This window comes from Carcharodon carcharias, chromosome 6, assembly GCF_017639515.1.
Source record: "Carcharodon carcharias isolate sCarCar2 chromosome 6, sCarCar2.pri, whole genome shotgun sequence".
Taxonomy (NCBI): Eukaryota; Metazoa; Chordata; class Chondrichthyes; order Lamniformes; family Lamnidae; genus Carcharodon; species Carcharodon carcharias.
In genome coordinates this window covers 196,584,625-196,607,459 of record NC_054472.1, presented here as the reverse complement: position 1 = coordinate 196,607,459, position 22,835 = coordinate 196,584,625, and the positions used below count along the sequence as shown (strand labels likewise).

At 39.7% G+C, this 22,835-nt stretch overlaps 1 protein-coding gene across 1 annotated transcript in view; it reads right to left on the bottom strand.

Annotated features, from left to right (window-relative positions):
* Positions 1 to 21,910, bottom strand: part of zgc:153738 (uncharacterized protein LOC558115 homolog) — a 263,841-nt gene extending 241,931 nt beyond the window's left edge. The window contains exons 1-2 of the mRNA XM_041189332.1: positions 21,818 to 21,910; positions 20,117 to 20,236 (exon numbers count right to left, since the gene is read on the bottom strand). Of these exons, the coding sequence (XP_041045266.1) occupies positions 20,117 to 20,236; positions 21,818 to 21,910 (213 nt within the window). The remainder of the gene's footprint in view (positions 1 to 20,116; positions 20,237 to 21,817) is intronic.
* Between the last annotated feature and the right edge of the window lie 925 nt (positions 21,911 to 22,835).

Genomic DNA, 22,835 nt, shown 5'->3' with positions numbered 1-22,835 from the left:
GTCCTGTGTGTTATACACAGTGTATTGTGTGGTGTATTGTTCTGTGTATTATACACAGTGTGTACTGGGCAGTGTATTGTCCTGTGTATTATACACAATGTGTATGGTGCGGTGTATTGTCCTGTGTATTATACACTGTATGTACAGTGCGGTGTATTGTCCTGTGTATTATACACAGTGTGTACTGTGCGGTGTATTGTCCTGTGTATTATACACAGTGTGTATGGTGTGGTGTATTGTCCTGTGTATTATAAACAGTGTGTATTGTGTGGTGTATTGTCTTGTGTATTATACACAGTGTGTATGGTGCGGTGAATTGTCCTGTGTATTATACACAGTGTGTATTTTGTGGTGCCTTGTCCTGTGTATTAGACACAGTGTGTAATGTGTGGTGTATTGTCCTGTGTATTATACACAGTGTGTATGGTGTGGTGTATTGTCCTGTGTATTATACACAGTGTGTATTGCATGGTGTATTGTCCTGTGTTTTATACACAGTGTGTATTGTGTGGTGTTTTGTCCTGTGTATTATACACAGTGTGTATTGTGTGGTGTATTGTCCTGTGTATTATACAACAGTGTGTATTGTCCTGTGTATTATACACAGTGTATATTGTGTGGTGTATTGTCCTGTGTATTATACACAGTGTGTATTGTGTGGTGTATTGTCCTGTGTATTATACACAGTGTGTACGGTGCGGTGTATTGTCCTGTGTATTATACACAGTGTGTATTGTGTGGTGTATTGTCCTGTGTATTATACACAGTGCGTATTGTGTGGTGTATTGTCCTGTGTATTATACACAGTGTGTATTGTGTGGTGTATTGTCCTGTGTATTATACACTGTGTGTATTGTGTGGTGTATTGTCCTGTCTATTATACACAGTGTGTATGGTGCGGTGTATTGTCCTGTTTATTATACACAGTGTGTACGGTGCGGTGTATTGTCCTGTTTATTATACACAGTGTGTATGGTGCGGTGTATTGTCCAGTGTATTATACACAGTGTGTATTGTGTGGTGTATTGTTCTTTTTATTATACACAGTGTGTATTGTGTGGTGTATTGTCCTGTGTATTATACACAGTGCGTATTGTGTGGTGTATTGTCCTGTGTATTATACACAGTGTGCACGGTGCGGTGTATTGTCCTGTGTATTATACACAGTGTGTACAGCGCGGTGCATTGTCCTGTGTATTATACACAGTGTGTCCGGTGTGGTGTATCGACCTGTTTATAATACACAGTGTGTACGGTGCAGTGTATTGTCCTGTGTATTATACACAGTGTGTACGGTGTGGTGTATTGTCCTGTGCATAATACACAGTGTTTACGGTGTGGTGTATTGTCCTGTGTATTATACAGTGTGAACGGTGTGGTGTATTGTCCTGTGTATTATACACAGTGTGTAGGGTGTGGTGTATTAACCTGTGTAGTATACACAGTGTGTACGGTGCGGTGTATTGTCCTCTGTATTATACACAGTGTGAACAGTGAGGTGCATTGCCCTGTGTATTATACACAGTGTGTATGGTGCGGTGTATTGTCCTGTGTATTATACACAGTGTTTACAGTGAGGTGTATTGTCCTGTGTATTATACACAGTATGTATTTTGAGGTGTATTGTCCTGTGTATTATAAACAGTGTGTACGGTGTGGTGTATTGTCCTGTGTATTATACACAGTGTGTACGGTGTGGTGTATTGACCTGTTTATTATACACAGTGTGTATGGTGTGTTGTATTGTCCTGCTTATTATACACAGTGGGTACGGTGTGGTGTATTGTCCTGTGTATTAGACACAGTGTGTATTGTGTGGTGTATTGTCCTGTGTATTATACACAGTGTGTACGGTGCGGTGTATTGTCCTGTGTATTATACACAGTGTGTATTGTGTGGTGTATTGTCCTGTGTATTATACACAGCATGTATTGTCCTGTGTATTATACCCAGTGTGTATTGTGTGGTGTATTGTCATGTGTATTATACACAGTGTGTATTGTGTGGTGTATTGTCCTGTGTATTATACACAGTGTGTATTGCATGGTGTATTGTCCTGTGTTTTATACACAGTGTGTATTGTGTGGTGTTTTGTCCTGTGTATTATACACAGTGTGTATTGTGTGGTGTATTGTCCTGTGTATTATACAACAGTGTGTATTGTCCTGTGTATTATACACAGTGTATATTGTGTGGTGTATTGTCCTGTGTATTATACACAGTGTGTATTGTGTGGTGTATTGTCCTGTGTATTATACACAGTGTGTACGGTGCGGTGTATTGTCCTGTGTATTATACACAGTGTGTATTGTGTGGTGTATTGTCCTGTGTATTATACACAGTGCGTATTGTGTGGTGTATTGTCCTGTGTATTATACACAGTGTATATTGTGTGGTGTATTGTCCTGTGTATTATACACTGTGTGTATTGTGTGGTGTATTGTCCTGTCTATTATACACAGTGTGTATGGTGCGGTGTATTGTCCTGTTTATTATACACAGTGTGTACGGTGCGGTGTATTGTCCTGTTTATTATACACAGTGTGTATGGTGCGGTGTATTGTCCAGTGTATTATACACAGTGTGTATTGTGTGGTGTATTGTTCTTTTTATTATACACAGTGTGTATTGTGTGGTGTATTGTCCTGTGTATTATACACAGTGCGTATTGTGTGGTGTATTGTCCTGTGTATTATACACAGTGTGCACGGTGCGGTGTATTGTCCTGTGTATTATACACAGTGTGTACAGCGCGGTGCATTGTCCTGTGTATTATACACAGTGTGTCCGGTGTGGTGTATCGACCTGTTTATTATACACAGTGTGTACGGTGCAGTGTATTGTCCTGTGTATTATACACAGTGTGTACGGTGTGGTGTATTGTCCTGTGCATAATACACAGTGTGTACGGTGTGGTGTATTGTCCTGTGTATTATACAGTGTGAACGGTGTGGTGTATTGTCCTGAGTATTATACACAGTGTGTAGGGTGTGGTGTATTAACCTGTGTAGTATACACAGTGTGTACGGTGCGATGTATTGTCCTCTGTATTATACACAGTGTGAACAGTGAGGTGCATTGCCCTGTGTATTATACACAGTGTGTATGGTGCGGAGTATTGTCCTGTGTATTATACACAGTGTTTACAGTGAGGTGTATTGTCCTGTGTATTATACACAGTATGTATTTTGAGGTGTATTGTCCTGTGTATTATAAACAGTGTGTACGGTGTGGTGTATTGTCCTGTGTATTATACACAGTGTGTACGGTGTGGTGTATTGACCTGTTTATTATACACAGTGTGTATGGTGTGTTGTATTGTCCTGCTTATTATACACAGTGGGTACGGTGTGGTGTATTGTCCTGTGTATTAGACACAGTGTGTATTGTGTGGTGTATTGTCCTGTGTATTATACACAGTGTGTACGGTGCGGTGTATTGTCCTGTGTATTATACACAGTGTGTATTGTGTGGTGTATTGTCCTGTGTATTATACACAGCATGTATTGTCCTGTGTATTATACCCAGTGTGTATTGTGTGGTGTATTGTCATGTGTATTATACACAGTGTGTATTGTGTGGTGTATTGTCCTGTGTATTACACACAGTGTGTACGGTGCGGTGTATTGCCCTGTGTATTATACACAGTGTGTATTGTGTGGTGTATTGTCCTGTGTATTATTCACAGTGTGTATTGTGTGGAATATTGTCCTGTGTATTATACACAGTGTGTATTGTGTGGTGTATTGTCCTGTGTATTATACACTGTGTGTATTGTGTGGTGTATTGTCCTTTGTATTATACACAGTGTGTATTGTGTGGTGTATTGTCCTGTCTATTATACACAGTGTGTACGGTTCGTTGTATTGTCCTGTGTATTATACACAGTGTGTACTGTGCAGTGTATTGTCCTGTGTATTATACACAGTGTGTGGGTGTGGTGTATTGTTGTGTATTATAAACAGTGTGTATTGTGTGGTGTATTGTCTTGTGTATTATACACATTGTGTACGGTCCGGAGTATTGTCCTATGTATTATACACAGTGTGTATTTTGTGGTGCATTGTCCTGTGTATTAGACACAGTGTGTATTGTGTGGTGTATTGTCCTGTGTATTATACACAGTGTGTATGGTGTGGTGTATTGTCCTGTGTAATATAAACAGTGTGCATTGTGTGGTGTATTGTATGTGTTTTATACAGTGTGTATTGTGTGGTGTATTGTCCTGTGTATTATACACAGTGTGTATTGTGTGGTGTATTGTCCTGTGCATTATACACAGTGTGTATTGTCCTGTGTATTATACACAGTGTGTATTGTGTGGTGTATTGTCCTGTGTATTATACACAGTGTGTATTGTGTGGTGTATTGTCCTGTGTATTATACACAGTGTGTACGGTGCGGTGTATTGTCCTGTGTATTATACACAGTGTGTATTGTGTGGTGTATTGTCCTGTGTATTATACACAGTGCGTATTGTGTGGTGTATTGTCCTGTGTATTATACTCAGTGTGTATTGTGTGGTGTATTGTCCTGTGTATTATACACAGTGTGTATGGTGCGGTGTATTGTCCTGTGTATTATACACAGTGTTTACAGTGAGGTGTATTGTCCTGTGTATTATACACAGTATGTATTTTGAGGTGTATTGTCCTGTGTATTATAAACAGTGTGTACGGTGTGGTGTATTGTCCTGTGTATTATACACAGTGTGTACGGTGTGGTGTATTGACCTGTTTATTATACACAGTGTGTATGGTGTGGTGTATTGTCCTGCTTATTATACACAGTGGGTACGGTGTGGTGTATTGTCCTGTGTATTAGACACAGTGTGTATTGTGTGGTGTATTGTCCTGTGTATTATACACAGTGTGTACGGTGCGGTGTATTGTCCTGTGTATTATACACAGTGTGTATTGCGTGGTGTATTGTCCTGTGTATTATACACAGCATGTATTGTCCTGTGTATTATACCCAGTGTGTATTGTGTGGTGTATTGTCCTGTGTATTAGACACAGTGTGTATTGTGTGGTGTATTGTCCTGTGTATTATACACAGTGTGTACGGTGCGGTGTATTGTCCTGTGTATTATACACAGTGTGTATTGCGTGGTGTATTGTCCTGTGTATTATACACAGCATGTATTGTCCTGTGTATTACACACAGTGTGTACGGTGCGGTGTATTGACCTGTGTATTATACACAGTGTGTATTGTGTGGTGTATTGTCCTGTGTATTATACACAGTGTGTATTGTGTGGAATATTGTCCTGTGTATTATACACAGTGTGTATTGTGTGGTGTATTGTCCTGTGTATTATACACTGTGTGTATTGTGTGGTGTATTGTCCTTTGTATTATACACAGTGTGTATTGTGTGGTGTATTGTCCTGTCTATTATACACAGTGTGTACGGTTCAGTGTATTGTCATGTGTATTATACACAGTGTGTACTGTGCAGTGTATTGTCCTGTGTATTATACACAGTGTGTGGGTGTGGTGTATTGTTGTGTATTATAAACAGTGTGTATTGTGTGGTGTATTGTCTTGTGTATTATACACATTGTGTACGGTCCGGAGTATTGTCCTGTGTATTATACACAGTGTGTATTTTGTGGTGCATTGTCCTGTGTATTAGACACAGTGTGTATTGTGTGGTGTATTGTCCTGTGTATTATACACAGTGTGTATGGTGTGGTGTATTGTCCTGTGTAATATAAACAGTGTGCATTGTGTGGTGTATTGTACTGTGTTTTATACACAGTGTGTATTGTGTGGTGTATTGTCCTGCGTATTATACACAGTGTGTATTGTGTGGTGTATTGTCCTGTGCATTATACACAGTGTGTATTGTCCTGTGTATTATACACAGTGTGTATTGTGTGGTGTATTGTCCTGTGTATTATACACAGTGTGCATTGTGTGGTGTATTGTCCTGTGTATTATACACAGTGTGTACGGTGCGGTGTATTGTCCTGTGTATTATACACAGTGTGTATTGTGTGGTGTATTGTCCTGTGTATTATACACAGTGCGTATTGTGTGGTGTATTGTCCTGTGTATTATACTCAGTGTGTATTGTGTGGTGTATTGTCCTGAGTATTATACACTGTGTGTATTGTGTGGTGTATTGTCCTGTCTATTATACACAGTGTGTATTGTGTGGTGTATTGTCCTGTGTTTAATACACAGTGTGTACAGTGCGGTGTATTGTCATGTGTATTATACACAGTGTGCACGGTGTGGTGTATTGTCCTGTGTATTATAAACAGTGTGTATTGTGTGGTGTATTGTCTTGTGTATTATACACAGTGTGTACGGTGCGTAGTATTGTCCTGTGTATTATACACAGTGTGTATTTTGTGGTGCATTGCCCTGTTTATTAGACACAGTGTGTATGGTGTGGTGTATTGTCCTGTGTATTATACACAGTGTGTATGGTGTGGTGTATTGTCCTGTGTAATATACACAGTGTGTATTGTGTAGTGTATTGTCCTGTGTTTTATACACAGTGTGTATTGTGTGGTTTATTGTCCTGTGTATTATACACAGTGTGTATTGTGTGGTGTATTGTCCTGTGTATTATACACAGTGTGTATTGTGTGGTGTATTGTCCTGTGTATTATACACAGTGTGTACGGTGCGGTGTATTGTCCTGTGTATTATACACAGTGTGTATTGTCTGGTGCATTGTCCTGTGTATTATACACAGTGCGTATTGTGTGGTGTATAGTCCTGTGTATTATACTCAGTGTGTATTGTGTGGTGTATTGTCCTGTGTATTATACACTGTGTGTATTGTGTGGTGTATTGTCCTGTCTATTATACACAGTGTTTACGGTGCGGTGTATTGTCCTGTGTTTTATACACAGTGTGTACGGTGCGGTGTATTGTCATGTGTATTATACACAGTGTGCACGGTGCGGTGTATTGTCCTGTGTATTATACACAGTGTGTATTGTGTAGTGTATTGTCCTGTTTATTATACACCGTGTGTTTTGTGTGGTGTATTGTCCTGTGTATTATACACAGTATGTATTGTGTGGTGTATAGTCCTGTGTATTAAACACAGTGTGTATTGTGTGGTGTATTGTCCTGTGGATTATAAACAGTGTGTATTGTGTGGTGTATTGTCCTGTGTATTAGACACAGTGTGTATTGTGTGGTGTATTGTCCTGTGTATTATATACAGTGTGTATTGGGTGGTGTATTGTCCTGTGTATTTTACACAGTGTGTACAGTGCGGTGTATTGTCCTGTGTATTATACACAGTTTTTTGTGTGGTGCATTGTCCTGTGTATTATACACAGTGTGTATGGTGCGGTGTATTGTCCTGTGTATTATACACAGTGTGTACTGTGCAGTGTATTGTCCTATGTATTTTACACAGTGTGTAATTTGTGTTGTATTGTCCTGCGTATTATACACATTGTGTACGGTGCGGTGTATTGTCCTGAATATTATATACAGTGTGTATGGTGCGGTGTATTGTCCGGTGTATTATACACAGTGTATACGGTGCGGTGTATTGTACTGTGTATTACACACATTGTGTATGGTGAGGTGTATTGTCCTGTATATTATACACTGTATGTACAGTGCGGTGTATTGTCCTGTGTATTATACACAGTGTGTACTGTGCGGTGTATTGTCCTGTGTATTATACACAGTGTGTACAGTGTGGTGTATTGTCCTGTGTATTATAAACAGTGTGTATTGTGTGGTGTATTGTCTTGTGTATTATACACAGTGTGTACGGTGCGGTGAATTGTCCTGTGTATTATACACAGTGTGTATTTTGTGGTGCCTTGTCCTGTGTATTAGACACAGTGTGTAATTTGTGTTGTATTGTCCTGTGTATTATACACAGTGTGTACTGTGCAGTGTATTGTCCTGTCTATTATACAGATTGTGTACGGTGCAGTGTATTGTCCTGTGTGTTATACACAGTGTGTATTGTGTGGTGTATTGTCCTGTGTATTATACACAGTGTGTACTGTGCGGTGTATTGTCCTGTGTATAATACACAGTGTGTACGGTGTGGTGTATTGTCCTGTGTATTATAAACAGTGTGTATTGTGTGAGGTATTGTCTTGTGTATTATACACAGTGTGTACGGTGCGGTGAATTGTCCTGTGTATTATACACAGTGTGAATTTTGTGGTGCCTTGTCCTGTGTATTATACACAGTGTGTATTGTGTGGTGTATTGTCCTGTGTATTATACACAGTGTGTATGGTGTGGTGTATTGGCTGTGTATTATACACAGCATGTATTGTGTGGTGTATTGTCCGGTGTTTTATACACCGTGTGTATTGTGTGGTGTATTGTCCTGTGTATTAGACACAGTGTGTATTGTGTGGTGTATTGTCCTGTGTATTATATACAGTGTGTATTGGGTGGTGTATTTTCCTGTGTATTATACACAGTGTGAATTGTGTGGTGTATTGTCCTGTGTATTATACAGTGTGTGTTGTCCTGTGTATTATACACAGTGTGTATTGTGTGGTGTATTGTCCTGTGTATTATACACAGTGTGTATTGTGTGGTGTATTGTCCTATGTATTGTATACAGTGTGTACGGTGCGGTGTATTGTCCTGTGTATTATACACAGTGTGTATTGTGTGGTGTATTGTCCTGTGTATTATACACAGTGCGTATTGTGTGGTGTATTGTCCTGTGTATTATACTCAGTGTGTATTGTGTGGTGTATTGTCCTGTGTATTATACACTGTGTGTATTGTGTGGTGTATTGTCCTGTTTATTATACACAGTGTGTTTTGTGTGGTGTATTGTCCTGTGTATTATACACAGTATGTATTGTGTGGTGTATAGTCCTGTGTATTAAACACAGTGTGTATTGTGTGGTGTATTGTCCTGTGGATTATAAACAGTGTGTATTGTGTGGTGTATTGTTCTGTGTATTATACACAGTGTGTATTGTGTGGTGTATTGTCCTGTGTATTAGACACAGTGTGTATTGTGTGGTGTATTGTCCTGTGTATTATATACAGTGTGTATTGGGTGGTGTATTGTCCTGTGTATTTTACACAGTGTGTACAGTGCGGTGTATTGTCCTGTGTATTATACACAGTTTTTTTGTGTGGTGTATTGTCCTGTGTATTATACACAGTGTGTATTGTGTGGTGTATTGTCCTGTGTATTATACAGTGTGTATTGTCCTGTGTATTATACACAGTGTGTATTGTGTGGTGTATTGTCCTGTGTATTATACACAGTGCGTATTGTGTGGTGTATTGTCCTGTGTATTATACTCAGCGTGTACAGTGTGGTGTATTGTCCTGTGTATTACACACTGTGTGTATTGTGTGGTGTATTGTCCTGTCTATTATACACAGTCTGTACGGTGCGGTGCATTGTCCTGTGTATTATACACAGTGTGTACAGTGCGGTGTATTGTCCTGTTTATTATACACAGTGTGTATGGTGCGGTGTATTGTCCTGTGTATTATACACAGTGTGTATTGTGCGGTGTATTGTCCTGTGTATTATAAACAGTGTGTACGGTGTGGTGTATTGTCCTGTGTATTATACACAGTGTGTACGGTCTGGTGTATTGACCTGTTTATTATACACAGTGTGTACGGTGTGGTGTATTGTCCTGTGTATTATACACAGTGTGTACGGTGTGGCGTATTGTCCTGTGTATTATACACAGTGTGTACCGTGTGGTGTATTGTCCTGTGTATTATACACAGTGTGTACAGTGTGGTGTATAGTCCTGTGTATTATACATAGTGTGTACGGTGTGGTGTATTATCCTGTGTATTATACACAGTGTGTACGGTGCGGTGTATTGTCCTCTGTATTATACACATTGTGTATGGTGTGGTGTATTGTCCTGTGTATTATACACAGTGTGTACGGTGTGTTGTATTGACCTATTTATTATACACAGTGTGTACGGTGTGGTGTATTGTCCTGTGTATTAGACAAAGTGTGTATTGTGTGGTGTATTGTCCTGTGTATTATACACAGTGCGTATTGTGTGGTGTATTGTCCTGTGTATTATACTCAGTGTGTATTGTGTGGTGTATTGTCCTGTGTATTATACACTGTGTGTATTGTGTGTTGTATTGTCCTGTCTATTATACACAGTCTGTATGGTGCGGTGCATTGTCCTGTGTATTATACACAGTGTGTATTGGCTGGTGTATTGTCCTGTGTATTATACACATTGTGTACAGTGCGGTGTATTGTCCTGTGTATTATGCACAGTGTGTATTGTGTGGTGTATTGTCCTCTGTATTATACAGTTTTTTTGTGTGGTGTATTGTCCTGTGTATTATACACAGTGTGTATGGTGCGGTGTATTGTCCTGTGTATTATACACAGTGTGTACTGTGCAGTGTATTGTCCTGTGTATTATACACAGTGTGCACGGTGCGGTGTATTGTCCTATGTATTATACCCAGTGTGTATTGTGTAGTGAATTGTCCTGTTTATTATACACAGTAAGTTTTGTGTGGTGTATTGTCCTGTGTATTATACACAGTATGTATTGTGTGGTGTATTGTCCTGTGTATTATACACAGTGCGTATTGTGTGGTGTATTGTCCTGTGTATTATAAACAGTGTGTATTGTGTGGTGTGTTGTTCTGTGTATTATACACAGTGTGTATTGTGTGGTGTATTGTCCTGTGTATTATACACAGTGTGTATTGTGTGGTGCATTGTCCTGTGTATTATTCACAGTGTGTATTGGGTGGTGTATTGTCCTGTGTATTATACACATTGTGTACAGTGCGGTGTATTGTCCTGTGTATTATGCACAGTGTGTATTGTGTAGTGTATTGTCCTCTGTATTATACAGTTTTTTTGTGTGGTGTATTGTCCTGTGTATTATACACAGTGTGTATGGTGCGGTGTTTTGTCCTGTGTATTATACACAGTGTGTACTGTGCAGTGTATTGTCCAATGTATTATACACAGTGTGTAATTTGTGTTGTATTGTCCTGTGTATTATACACAGTGTGTACTGTGCAGTGTATTGTCCTGTCTATTATACACATTGTGTACGGTGCAGTGTATTGTCCTGTGTGTTATACACAGTGTGTATTGTGTGGTGTATTGTCCTGTCTATTATACACAGTGTGTACTGTGCAGTGTATTGTCCTGTGTATTATACACATTGTGTACGGTGCGGTGTATTGTCCTGAATATTATACACAGTGTGTATGGTGCGGTGTATTGTCCTGTGTTTTATACACTCTGTGTACGGTGCGGTGTATTGTACTGTGTATTACACACATTGTGTATGGTGCGGTGTATTGTCCTGTGTATTGTACACAGTGTGTACGGTGCGGTGTATTGTCCTGTGTATTATACACAGTGTGTATTGTGTGGTGTATTGTCCTGTGTATTATACACAGTGCGTATTGTGTGGTGTATTGTCCTGTGTATTATACTCAGTGTGTATTGTGTGGTGTATTGTCCTGTGTATTATACACTGTGTGTATTGTGTGGTGTATTGTCCTGTCTATTATACACAGTGTGTACTGTGCGGTGTATTGTCCTGTGTATTATACACAGTGTGTACGGTGCGGTGTATTGTCCTTTTTATTATACACAGTGTGTATGGTGCGGTGTATTGTCCAGTGTACTATACGCAGTGTGTATTATGTGGTGTATTGTTTTGTATATTATACACAGTGTGTATTGTGTGGTGTATTGTCGTTTGTATTATACACAGTGCGTATTGTGTGGTGTATTGTCCTGTGTATTATACACAGTGTATACGGTGCGGTGTATTGTCCTGTGTATTATACACAGTGTGTACGGTGCGGTGCATTGTCCTGTGTATTATACACAGTGTGTACGGTGCGGTGTATAGTCCTGTGTGTTATACACAGTGTGTACAGTGCGGTGTATTGTCCTGTGTATTATACACCGTGTGTATTGTGAGGTGTATTGTCCTGTGTATTACACACAGTGTGTACGGTCTGGTGTATTGACCTGTTTATTATACACAGTGTGTACGGTGTGGTGTATTGTCCTGTGTATTATACACAGTGTGTACGGTGTGGTGTATTGTCCTGTGTATTATACACAGTGTGTACGGTGTGGTGTATTGTCCTGTGTATTATACACATTGTGTATTGTGTGGTGTATTGCCCTGTGTATTATACACAGTGTGTATTATGTGGTGTATTGTCCTGTGTATTATACACAGTGTGTACGGTGTGGTGTACTGTCCTGCTTATTATACACAGTCGGTACGGTGTAGTGTATTGTCCTGTGTATTATGCACAGTGTGTATTGTGTGGTGTATTGTCCTGTGTATTATACACAGTGTGTACAGTGCGGTGTATTGTCCTGTGTATTATTCACAGTGTGTATTGTTTGGTGTATTGTCCTGTGTATTATACACAGCATGTATTGTCCTGTGTATTATACACAGTGTGTATTGTGTGGTGGATTGTCCTGTGTATTATACACAGTGTGTATTGTGTGGTGTATTGTCCTGTGTATTATACACAGTGTGTACGGTGCAGTGTATTGCCCTGTGTATTATACACAGTGTGTATTGTGTGGTGTATTGTCCTGTGTATTATACACAGTGTGTATTGTGTGGTGTATTGCCCTGTGTATTATACACAGTGTGTATTGTGTGGTGTATTGTCCTGTGTATTATACACAGTGTGTATGGTGCGGTGTATTGTCCTGTGTATTATACACACTGTGTACGGTGCGGTGTATTGTACTGTGTATTACACACATTGTGTATGGTGCGGTGTATTGTCCTGTGTATTTTACACTTTATGTACAGTGCGGTGTATTGTCCTGTATATTATACACAGTGTGTACTGTGCGGTGTATTGTCCTGTGTATTATACACAGTGTGTACGGTGTGGTGTATTGTCCTGTGTATTATAAACAGTGTGTATTGTGTGGTTTACTGTCTGTGTATTATACACAGTGTGTATTTTGTGGTGCCTTCTCCTGTGTATTAGACACAGTGTGTATTGTGTGGTGTATTGTCCTGTGTATTATACACAGTGCGTATGGTGTCGTGTATTTTCCTGTATATTATACACAGTGTGTATTGTGTGGTGTATTGTCCTGTGTTTTATACACAGTGTGTATTGTCCTGTGTATTATACACAGTGTGTATTGTGTGGTGTATTGTCCTGTGTATTATACACAGTGTGTATTGTGTGGTGTATTGTCCTGTATATTATACACAGTGTGTACTGTGCGGTGTATTGTCCTGTGTATTATACACAGTGTGTATGGTGTGGTGTATTGGCCTGTGTATTATACACAGTGCGTATTGTATGGTGTATTGTCCTGTGTATTATACACTGTGTGTATTGTGTGGTGTATTGTCCTGTCTATTATACACAGTGTGTAAGGTGCGGTTTATTGTCCTGTGTATTATACACAGTGTGTACAGTGCTGTGTATTGTCCTGTTTATTATAAACAGTGTGTATGGTGCGGTGTATTGTCCAGTGTATTATACACAGTGTGTATTATGTGGTGTATTGTTTTGTTTATTATACACAGTGTGTATTGTGTGGTGTATTGTCCTGTGTATTATACACAGTGCGTATTGTGTGTTGTATTGTCCTGTGTATTATCCACAGTGTATTCGGTGCGGTGTATTGTCCTGTGTATTATACACAGTGTGTACGGTGCGGTGCATTGTCCTGTGTATTATACACAGTGTGTACGGTGCGGTTTATTGTCCTGTGTGTTATACACAGTGTGTACAGTGCGGTGTATTGTCCTGTGTATTATACACCGTGTGTATTGTGAGGTGTATTGTCCTGTGTATTATAAACAGTGTGTATGGTGTGGTGTATTGTCCTGTGTATTATACACAGTGTGTACGGTCTGGTGTATTGACCTGTTTATTATACACAGTGTGTACGGTGTGGTGTATTGTCCTGTTATTATACACAGTGTGTACGGTGTGGTGTATTGTCCTGTGTATTATACAGTGTGTACGGTGTGGTGTATTGTCCTGTGCATTATACACAGTGTGTATTGTGTGGTGTATTGTCCTGTGTATTATACACAGTGTGTATTATGTGGTGTATTGTCCTGTGTATTATACACAGTGTGTACGGTGCGGTGTTTTGTCCTCTGTATTATACACATTGTGCATGGTGTGGTGTATTGTCCTGTGTATTATACACAGTGTGTACGGTGTGGTGTACTGTCCTGCTTATTATACACAGTGGGTACGGCGTGGTGTATTGTCCTGTGTATTATACACAGTGTGTATTGTTTGGTGTATTGTCCTGTGTATTATACACAGCATGTATTGTCCTGTGTATTATACAGAGTGTGTATTGTGTGGTGTATTGTCCTGTGTATTATACACAGTGTGTATTTTGTGGTTTATTGTCCTGTGTATTATACACAGTGTGTACGGTGCGGTGTATTGCCCTGTGTATTATACACAGTGTGTATTGTGTGGTGTATTGTCCTGTGTATTATACACAGTGTGTATTGTGTGGTGTATTGTCCTGTGTATTATACACAGTGTGTATTGTTTGGTGTATTGTCCTGTGTATTATACACAGTGTGTATGGTGCGGTGTATTGTCCTGTGTATTATACACACTGTGTACGGTGCGGTGTATTGTACTGTGTATTACACACATTGTGTATGGTGCGGTGTATTGTCCTGTGTATTATACACTTTATGTACAGTGCGGTGTATTGTCCTGTGTATTATACACAGTGTGTACTGTGCGGTGTATTGTCCTGTGTATTATACACAGTGTGTATTTTGTGGTGCCTTGTCCTGTGTATTAGACACATTGTGTATGGTGCGGTGTATTGTCCTGTGTATTATACACAGTGTGTACGGTGCGGTGTATTGTCCTGTGTATTATACACAGTGTGTATTGTGTGGTGTATTGTCCTGTGTATTATACACAGTGCGTATTGTGTGGTGTATTGTCCTGTGTATTATACTCAGTGTGTATTGTGTGGTGTATTGTCCTGTGTATTATACACTGTGTGTATTGTGTGGTGTATTGTCCTGTCTATTATACACAGTGTGTACTGTGCGGTGTATTGTCCTGTGTATTATACACAGTGTGTACGGTGCGGTGTATTGTCCTTTTTATTATACACAGTGTGTATGGTGCGGTGTATTGTCCAGTGTACTATACGCAGTGTGTATTATGTGGTGTATTGTTTTGTATATTATACACAGTGTGTATTGTGTGGTGTATTGTCGTTTGTATTATACACAGTGCGTATTGTGTGGTGTATTGTCCTGTGTATTATACACAGTGTATACGGTGCGGTGTATTGTCCTGTGTATTATACACTGTGTGTATTGTGTGGTGTATTGTCCTGTCTATTATACACAGTGTGTACTGTGCGGTGTATTGTCCTGTGTATTATACACAGTGTGTACGGTGCGGTGTATTGTCCTTTTTATTATACACAGTGTGTATGGTGCGGTGTATTGTCCAGTGTACTATACGCAGTGTGTATTATGTGGTGTATTGTTTTGTATATTATACACAGTGTGTATTGTGTGGTGTATTGTCGTTTGTATTATACACAGTGCGTATTGTGTGGTGTATTGTCCTGTGTATTATACACAGTGTATACGGTGCGGTGTATTGTCCTGTGTATTGTACACCGTGTGTATTGTGAGGTGTATTGTCCTGTGTATTACACACAGTGTGTACGGTCTGGTGTATTGACCTGTTTATTATACACAGTGTGTACGGTGTGGTGTATTGTCCTGTGTATTATACACAGTGTGTACGGTGTGGTGTATTGTCCTGTGTATTATACACAGTGTGTACGGTGTGGTGTATTGTCCTGTGTATTATACACATTGTGTATTGTGTGGTGTATTGTCCTGTGTATTATACACAGTGTGTATTATGTGGTGTATTGTCCTGTGTATTATACACAGTGTGTACGGTGTGGTGTACTGTCCTGCTTATTATACACAGTCGGTACGGTGTGGTGTATTGTCCTGTGTATTATGCACAGTGTGTATTGTGTGGTGTATTGTCCTGTGTATTATATACAGTGTGTACAGTGCGGTGTATTGTCCTGTGTATTATTCACAGTGTGTATTGTTTGGTGTATTGTCCTGTGTATTATGCACAGCATGTATTGTCCTGTGTATTATACACAGTGTGTATTGTGTGGTGGATTGTCCTGTGTATTATACACAGTGTGTATTGTGTGGTGTATTGTCCTGTGTATTATACACAGTGTGTACGGTGCAGTGTATTGCCCTGTGTATTATACACAGTGTGTATTGTGTGGTGTATTGTCCTGTGTATTATACACAGTGTGTATTGTGTGGTGTATTGCCCTGTGTATTATACACAGTGTGTATTGTGTGGTGTATTGTCCTGTGTATTATACACAGTGTGTATGGTGCGGTGTATTGTCCTGTGTATTATACACACTGTGTACGGTGCGGTGTATTGTACTGTGTATTACACACATTGTGTATGGTGCGGTGTATTGTCCTGTGTATTTTACACTTTATGTACAGTGCGGTGTATTGTCCTGTATATTATACACAGTGTGTACTGTGCGGTGTATTGTCCTGTGTATTATACACAGTGTGTACGGTGTGGTGTATTGTCCTGTGTATTATAAACAGTGTGTATTGTGTGGTTTACTGTCTGTGTATTATACACAGTGTGTATTTTGTGGTGCCTTCTCCTGTGTATTAGACACAGTGTGTATTGTGTGGTGTATTGTCCTGTGTATTATACACAGTGCGTATGGTGTCGTGTATTTTCCTGTATATTATACACAGTGTGTATTGTGTGGTGTATTGTCCTGTGTTTTATACACAGTGTGTATTGTCCTGTGTATTATACACAGTGTGTATTGTGTGGTGTATTGTCCTGTGTATTATACACAGTGTGTATTGTGTGGTGTATTGTCCTGTATATTATACACAGTGTGTACTGTGCGGTGTATTGTCCTGTGTATTATACACAGTGTGTATGGTGTGGTGTATTGGCCTGTGTATTATACACAGTGCGTATTGTATGGTGTATTGTCCTGTGTATTATACACTGTGTGTATTGTGTGGTGTATTGTCCTGTCTATTATACACAGTGTGTAAGGTGCGGTTTATTGTCCTTTGTATTATACACAGTGTGTACAGTGCTGTGTATTGTCCGGTTTATTATAAACAGTGTGTATGGTGCGTTGTATTGTCCAGTGTATTATACACAGTGTGTATTATGTGGTGTATTGTTTTGTTTATTATACACAGTGTGTATTGTGTGGTGTATTGTCCTGTGTATTATACACAGTGCGTATTGTGTGTTGTATTGTCCTGTGTATTATCCACAGTGTATTCGGTGCGGTGTATTGTCCTGTGTATTATACACAGTGTGTACGGTGCGGTGCATTGTCCTGTGTATTATACACAGTGTGTACGGTGCGGTTTATTGTCCTGTGTGTTATACACAGTGTGTACAGTGCGGTGTATTGTCCTGTGTATTATACACCGTGTGTATTGTGAGGTGTATTGTCCTGTGTATTATAAACAGTGTGTATGGTGTGGTGTATTGTCCTGTGTATTATACACAGTGTGTACGGTCTGGTGTATTGACCTGTTTATTATACACAGTGTGTACGGTGTGGTGTATTGTCCTGTTATTATACACAGTGTGTACGGTGTGGTGTATTGTCCTGTGTATTATACAGTGTGTACGGTGTGGTGTATTGTCCTGTGCATTATACACAGTGTGTATTGTGTGGTGTATTGTCCTGTGTATTATACACAGTGTGTATTATGTGGTGTATTGTCCTGTGTATTATACACAGTGTGTACGGTGCGGTGTTTTGTCCTCTGTATTATACACATTGTGCATGGTGTGGTGTATTGTCCTGTGTATTATACACAGTGTGTACGGTGTGGTGTACTGTCCTGCTTATTATACACAGTGGGTACGGCGTGGTGTATTGTCCTGTGTATTATACACAGTGTGTATTGTTTGGTGTATTGTCCTGTGTATTATACACAGCATGTATTGTCCTGTGTATTATACAGAGTGTGTATTGTGTGGTGTATTGTCCTGTGTATTATACACAGTGTGTATTTTGTGGTTTATTGTCCTGTGTATTATACACAGTGTGTACGGTGCGGTGTATTGCCCTGTGTATTATACACAGTGTGTATTGTGTGGTGTATTGTCCTGTGTATTATACACAGTGTGTATTGTGTGGTGTATTGTCCTGTGTATTATACACAGTGTGTATTGTTTGGTGTATTGTCCTGTGTATTATACACAGTGTGTATGGTGCGGTGTATTGTCCTGTGTATTATACACACTGTGTACGGTGCGGTGTATTGTACTGTGTATTACACACATTGTGTATGGTGCGGTGTATTGTCCTGTGTATTATACACTTTATGTACAGTGCGGTGTATTGTCCTGTGTATTATACACAGTGTGTACTGTGCGGTGTATTGTCCTGTGTATTATACACAGTGTGTATTTTGTGGTGCCTTGTCCTGTGTATTAGACACAGTGTGTATTGTGTGGTGTATTGTCCTGTGTATTATACACAGTGCGTATGGTGTGGTGTATTGTCCTGTGTATTATACACAGTGTGTATTGTGTGGTGTATTGTCCTGTGTTTTATACACAGTGCGTATTGTGTGGTGCATTGTCCTGCGTATTATACACAGTGTGTATTGTGTTGTGTATTGTCCTGTGTATTATACACAGTGTGTATTGTCCTGTGTATTATACACAGTGTGTATTGTGTGGTGTATTGTCTTGTGTATTATACACAGTGTGTACGGTGCGGTGAATTGTCCTGTGTATTATACACAGTGTGTATTTTGTGGTGCCTTGTCCTGTGTATTAGACACAGTGTGTATTGTGTGGTGTATTGTCCTGTGTATTATACACAGTGCGTATGGTGTGGTGTATTGTCCTGTGTATTATACACAGTGTGTATTGTGTGGTGTATTGTCCTGTGTTTTATACACAGTGCGTATTGTGTGGTGCATTGTCCTGCGTATTATACACAGTGTGTATTGTGTTGTGTATTGTCCTGTGTATTATACACAGTGTGTATTGTCCTGTGTATTATACACAGTGTGTATTGTGTGGTGTATTGTCCAGTGTATTATACACAGTGTGTATTGTGTGGTGTATTGTCCTGTGTATTATGCACAGTGTGTACGGTGCGGTGTATTGTCCTGTGTATTATACACAGTGTGTATGGTGTGGTGTATTGGCCTGTGTATTATACACAGTGCGTATTGTGTGGTGTATTGTCCTGTGTATTATACTCAGTGTGTATTGTGTGGTGTATTGTCCTGTGTATTATACACTGTGTGTATTGTGTGGTGTATTGTCCTGTCTATTATACACAGTGTGTACGGTGCGGTTTATTGTCCTGTGTATTATACACAGTGTGTACAGTGCTGTGTATTGCCCTGTTTATTATACACAGTGTGTATGGTGCGGTGTATTGTCCAGTGTATTATACACAGTGTGTATTGTGTGGTGTATTGTTTTGTTTATTATACACAGTGTGTATTGTGTGGTGTATTGTCCTGTGTATTATACACAGTGCGTATTGTGTGGTGTATTGTCCTGTGTATTATACGCAATGTGTACGCTGCGGTGTATTGTTCTGTGTATTATACACAGTGTGTACGGTGTGGTGTATTGTCCTTGTATTATACACAGTGTGTACAGTGTGGTGTTTTTTCCTGTGTATTATACACAGTGTGTATTTTGTGGTGCCTTGTCCTGTGTATTAGACACAGTGTGTATTGTGTGGTGTATTGTCCTGTGTATTATACACAGTGTGTATGGTGTGGTGTATTGTCCTGTGTATTATACACAGTGTGTATTGTGTGGTGTATTGTCCTGTGTTTTATACACAGTGTGTATTGTGTGGTGTATTGTCCTGTGTATTATACACAGTGTGTATTGTGTGGTGTATTGTCCTGTGTATTATACACAGTGTGTATTGTCCTGTGTATTATACACAGTGTGTTTTGTGTGGTGTATTGTCCTGTGTATTATACACAGTGTGTATTGTGTGGTGTATTGTCCTGTGTATTATACACAGTGTGTACGGTGCGGTGCATTGTCCTGTTTTCCAGATTCACCTCTGCTTTCTGTTTCCTCTTCTTTTTTTTCTTCTCTTCCTTCGCTCCCTCTTTCACGTTGCCTTTCTTTGTTTTCTGATTTTCCTTTTCTTTCTCTGCTGCAATAATTTCTGCCAATAACTGGGATCAGGAAACAGACGGATAACATGAGAGATGGAATTTGTGGGTCCCCCAAGTCAGCCTGTCACATAAGAACATAAGAAACAGGAACAGGAATAGACCATTCAGCCCCTCAAGCCTGATCTGCCATTCATTATGATCATGGCTGATGATCTTGTTTTGATTTCCACATTCCCATCTAACCCCGGTAACCTTTGATTCTGTGCTTAACAAGTGTCTATCTACCTCTGCTTTAAAAACATTCAGTGACCCCACCTCCACCTCCTTCTGAGGCAGAGAGTTCCAAAGTCACACAACCCTCTGAGAGAAAACATTCTCCTCATCTCTGTCCTAAAAGGGAGACCCCTAATTTTAAAACAGTGCCCCCTAGTCCTGGACTCACCCACAAGAGGAAACATCCTTTCTACATCCACCTTGTCAAGGCCGTTCAGGATCTTGTAAACTTCAATCAAATCACCCCTCACTCTTCTTAACTCCAGTGGAAACAAGCCCAGTCTGTCCAACCTTTCCTCATAAGACAACCCACTCATTCCAGATATCAATCTAGTAAACCTCCTCTGAACCGCCTCCAATGCATTTACATCCTTTCTTAAATAAGGAGAGCAAAACTGCACACTGTATTCGAGGTACAGTCTCACCAATGCCCTGTATAACTGAAGCATAACATCCTTACTTTTATGTTCAATCCCTCTCATAATAAAGGAAAGCATTCCATTAGCCTTCTTAATTACTTGCTGTACCTGCATACTAACTTTGTGTGACTCATGTACTAGAACACCTAGATCCCTCTACACTCAGAATTCTGCAGCCATTCTCCATTTAAGTAATATTCTGCTTTTTTGTTCTTCCTACCAAAGTGAACAGTTTTAGATTTTCCCATATTAAACTCCATTTGCCAGATCTTTGCCCACTCACTCAACCTATCTATATCCATCTGCAACCTCCTCATGTCCTCTTCATAACATACTTTCCTACCTCTCTTTGTGTCATCTACAAATTTAGCTGCCATGTCTTATCTAAGTCATTGATGTAAATCATAAAAAACTGAAACCCCAACACAGACCCCTGTGGGACTCCACTCGTCACATCCTGCCAATCAGAAAAAGACCCATTTATACATACTCTCTGCTTTCTGCCAGCCAGCCAATCTTCAATCCATGCTAACATGTTACTCCCTATACCATGCACTTTTATTTTCCATAATAATCTTTGATGTGTCAACTTATCAAATGCCTTCTGGAAATCCAAGTACAGCACGTCTACAGGCTCCCCTTTATCCCCTGCACATGTGACTGCTTCAAAAGACTCCAGTAAATTGGTTAAACATGATTTTCCTTTCACAAAACCATGCTGACTCTTCCCTATTGCCTTGAGCTCTTCTAAGTGCCCAGCTATAACCTCCTTAATGATCGAATCTAATAACTTCCCCACAGCAGATGTCAAGTTAACTGGCCTACAGTTCCCTGGTTTCTGACTCCCTCTCTTCTTGAATAGAAGGGTTATATTTACTACTTTCCAATCTGATGGAATCTTTCCAGAATCTGGCGAATTTTGGAAAATTAACACCAACGCATCAACTACCTCATTAGCCACCTCTTTTAAGTCCCTAGGATGTAGCCCATTGAGACCTCGAGACTTGCCAGCCCCCAGCTCCATCAATTTGTTCAGTATCATTTCCCTAATGGTTTCAATTTCACCAAGTTCCTCTCTCCCTTTCACCTCCCGATTTGCAGCTATTACTGGAGTGTTTTTTGTATCCTCTGTAGTGAACACAGAAGCAAAATATTTGTTCAATTCTTCCGCCATTTCCTTATTATGAACTATTAACTCCCCACGGTCACTCTCTTGAGGACCAACACTCACTTTACTCAATCTTTTCCTGTTTAAATACTTGTAGAAACTCTTGCTATCTGTTTTAACATTTCTAGCTAGCTTCCTCTCATATTCTAATTTCCTTCTCCTGATTAACCTTTTAGTCATTCTCTGCCATTCTTTATATTCTGTCCAATCATCTGTCCTGCCTCTCACATTTGTGGAGTTCTATACTTTTTTCTTAAGTTTGATGCTTCCCTTAACATCTTTAGTTGACCACGGATGGTGGGTCCTCCATTTAGAATTTTTCTTTATAGTAGGAATGGACTTATTCTGAATACTCTGAAATATACCCTTAAATATCTGCCCCTGCTTCTCTATGGATACCCTCTAGCCTAGTTTCCCAGTTCAATTCCGCTAGCTCAGCTTTCATCCCCACATAGTTGCTCTTATTTAAGTTTAAGATACTTGTCTTAGACCCACTCTTCTCCCTTTCAAACTGGATGTAAAATTCAATCATATTGTGGTCACTGCTACCCAGGGGTGCCTTCACTCTGATGTAAGTAATTAATCCTGTCATGTTACACAATACCAAGTCTAATATAACCTGCTCTCTGGTTGTTTCCAGAATACACTGGTCTAAGAAACTATCTCGAAAGCATTCAATGGAACTCTTCATCCAGGCTACTACTGCCAATCTGATTTTTCCAGTTTATGTGTAGATTAAAATCACCCATGATTATTGCAGTCCCTTTATCACAAGCACACAATAATTTCTCTTGAATAC